Consider the following 2756-nt stretch of genomic DNA (forward strand, 5'->3'; position numbering starts at 1 on the left):
GGGGGGGGGGAGGGCGGGCAGAGATGGGCCTGGATCAGAGTGGCCCCAACTTCCGTAAAGGGCGGGCAACGACTGCCCAGTTATCAGCTCAGGCAAGGCTGCAGCCCTGATGCGCGGCCACCGCGCAGCATTGCCTGGCAGGTGCGCTCAAGCTTGGCTCAGCACCATACATAGCCCCACTCCGGCCAAGCCCTTGAATCCCGGGGAGAGCACCCTCCTGAACGACTCTCCCCATACCCCCCCCACACAAACACACCTCGCCAGCGCCCACAGCGCCTGCGACAGCTCCCCTGGCCCCGCCCCGCCGCCCCCCGGCCGCAGCGCCAGCTGCTCCGCGAGGCGCGCCGCGGTGCCGCGCAGCTCGCCCTCGTCCACGCGGTCAGCCAGGAACGCCAGCGACCGCAGGCAGCCCGCCAGCTGCGGCGCACTCAGGTCCGGGGCGCCGCGCTCCAGCGCGGCGCGCAGGCCCCGCAGCCACGACGGCGACGGCGTGGCGCGCGCCTTGGCGACTGCCCACAGCATCTGCGCGACCGCGGGCGCCGGCGCCGACTGCAGCTGCTGCGCGGTGTCTGCGAGCGCGGCCTTGGAGCAGCGGCGCTCGACGGCGCCGCACTTGGCCAGCGCCGACAGCACGGCGGCCCACGCGGCGACAGAGTGCGGCGCCGCGTCGCCGCGCTCCGAGGCGGCGGCGAGCTCGTGCTGCGCCGCCGCGAGCCAGCCGGCTGACGGGCGGCGGTTGGCGGCGCACATTGAGGTGATCAGGGCGGCCACCGACTGGGGCGCGGCGCCACGCAGCAGCGGGTGGGAGTCCCTGCAAAAGGTGGGGCGGGTGAGGGGGGGGTGTGTGTGGGCCAACAAGCGCATGTCAGCATGCAGTACTGGGGTGTGCAGTGAGGATGGGTGTCTGGCTGGGTCGGGACCTCTGGCCGGATGCCTGGCCACTCACCGCTCGAGCCGCTGCCACGTAGACTCATTGGGCTGCTTCCCGGCCGCAACCCAGCGCTCGACCTGCGCCACAAAGCTGCCGAAATCGCCCGCGTCGGGCTCCAGTAGGGTGGGGGCGGGGTGGGCTGTGGCGGCAGCGGCGGCGACGACTGCGGCGTCGCCGCCTGCAAGGCGCTGCCGAGGGGCGGGCGTGGGCGGCTGCTGTTGCGGCTCTGTGCGCGCCGCTGCCAGGCCGACGACTCCCTCCAGCAGCCTGGCCGTGGCGTCGTCCAGGGTCGGCACGGGCAATGCCACCTGTGCAGCTGCTGCTGCAGGTGCGGCGGCGTTGGCGACAGTGCGGTTGCCACTGCTACTACCCGCCGGTGAGTGCTCAGAGGGAGGCCAGCCGGAGTGGCCACTGTATGCAGCCTGGCAGAGGGCCCCCTGTGCGTCGCGAGCGTGGTCCCATGAGTGTGCGCGGGTAGGCGCTCGTCAGCAAGGGTCCGCGTTGGCCAGCATCACCAGGTGAGGCAGGAAGCCGTCCGTCATCCTAGAAACTAAGCGATGGCGAACAACGTGCGCGCACCTTGTTTGTGCGCTTGGGGCCGGAGGACGCACGCGATCTCTGCTGGGCTACCTTGGTGCCGAGCCTCCCGGCCTGGCGACCGGTCATGAGGCCAGGCATGCTTTTGGAAAGCTTAAGGTTCGCAGGGAAGCCGGCGCTGCTGTGGTTTCGAGTGGCCTTAGAAAATCGACTTATCTCTGTTGCCGGCGTGCATACACAAGCCCGCTCTGCGAGCAGAGGTCCTTGAAAAGCTGTTCGTGATCAAGCGCTACTCTGGCAGGCTGGCATGCATGATGGCTGCGACGCTGCAGCGGGCAAGGGGTCACCCAGCAAAATTGCGGGTGCCAACGCAATGGTGGTTGGGTGCTGTTGTCGGGCGCAGGCATTTGCAAGGCTGCATTCCTGAGCGTGACAACGCCTACTATTTCCCTGTGGTGCTCTGGCCGCTGCGTTCTGGAGGCAGAAACAGCCCCAGCCCTGCAGGCCCCCCACCTGGGGACAAGAGTCGCTCGTGTGTGTGCTTCACACACTTGGAGCCGAGGGACCAGACGTGCCCGTGTTCTTCAAGTACAGTAACTGCCAGAACCATATCAAAACACGGTTCTGTATGTTCAATTCACAGAGCTTAGCATTCACACATAAAGCCGCCTTATACGTACAGGCACATTCACCAGAAATAACGTCGGCAGCCAAGCTGTTCACGTCCGCGCAGTCACCGCCAGTCCAGGATGCTCATGGCCTGCGCGTGCACCCGCGCGTCGCCCGCTGCCAGCACCTCCCCCGGGGATACCTGGGCGTCCGCGCTCTGCGGGTGCCACATCAGCGGCCGCCCCGCCCAGTCCGTAATCACGCCGCCCGCGCCCTGCGCGTGCGGGAGCGCGGCGTGCAACCGGCTCAGCCCGCGAGAGCGACGGCGACAGCGACGGCGGCATGTGTAGATTGCGCACCTTCTGCGCATAGACCAAGCCCCTCATCCCGTCTAACACCCTCTCGCTGTTGAACCGATCCCTTGCCTGCTGATCACTGGGGCTCGACACGCGTCTCAGCCCGGCAAGGAGTTCAGGTGGTCCACCCCCCCCCCCACACCTGTATGATGGGCACCAGTGCCATGTAGTCGTAGGGCTTGAGGTCGGCCTCCACCACCAGGTCACAGTGCCCCGCAGCCAGCAGGCCGTATGCGTAGCAGTCGCAGCCGTACAGGGGGATGCGCACACTGTCGCGCAGCCGCTGCCACGACACCTGCGCGACGTAGGGTGGGGTGGGGTGG

General features: G+C 68.2%; 1 protein-coding gene across 1 annotated transcript in view; it reads right to left on the reverse strand.

The window, feature by feature from the left end:
* Positions 1–2463, reverse strand: part of MNEG_7625 (hypothetical protein) — a gene marked incomplete at both ends in the record, with an annotated part of 4503 nt that extends 2040 nt beyond the window's left edge. Inside the window, 4 exons of the mRNA XM_014043905.1 lie at positions 257–811; positions 947–1198; positions 2206–2351; positions 2437–2463. Of these exons, the coding sequence (XP_013899359.1) occupies positions 257–811; positions 947–1198; positions 2206–2351; positions 2437–2463 (980 nt within the window). The remainder of the gene's footprint in view (positions 1–256; positions 812–946; positions 1199–2205; positions 2352–2436) is intronic.
* Positions 2464–2756: the final 293 nt, after the last annotated feature.

Source organism: Monoraphidium neglectum (assembly GCF_000611645.1).
Source record: "Monoraphidium neglectum strain SAG 48.87 unplaced genomic scaffold scaffold01366, whole genome shotgun sequence".
Lineage (NCBI taxonomy): Eukaryota > Viridiplantae > Chlorophyta > Chlorophyceae > Sphaeropleales > Selenastraceae > Monoraphidium > Monoraphidium neglectum.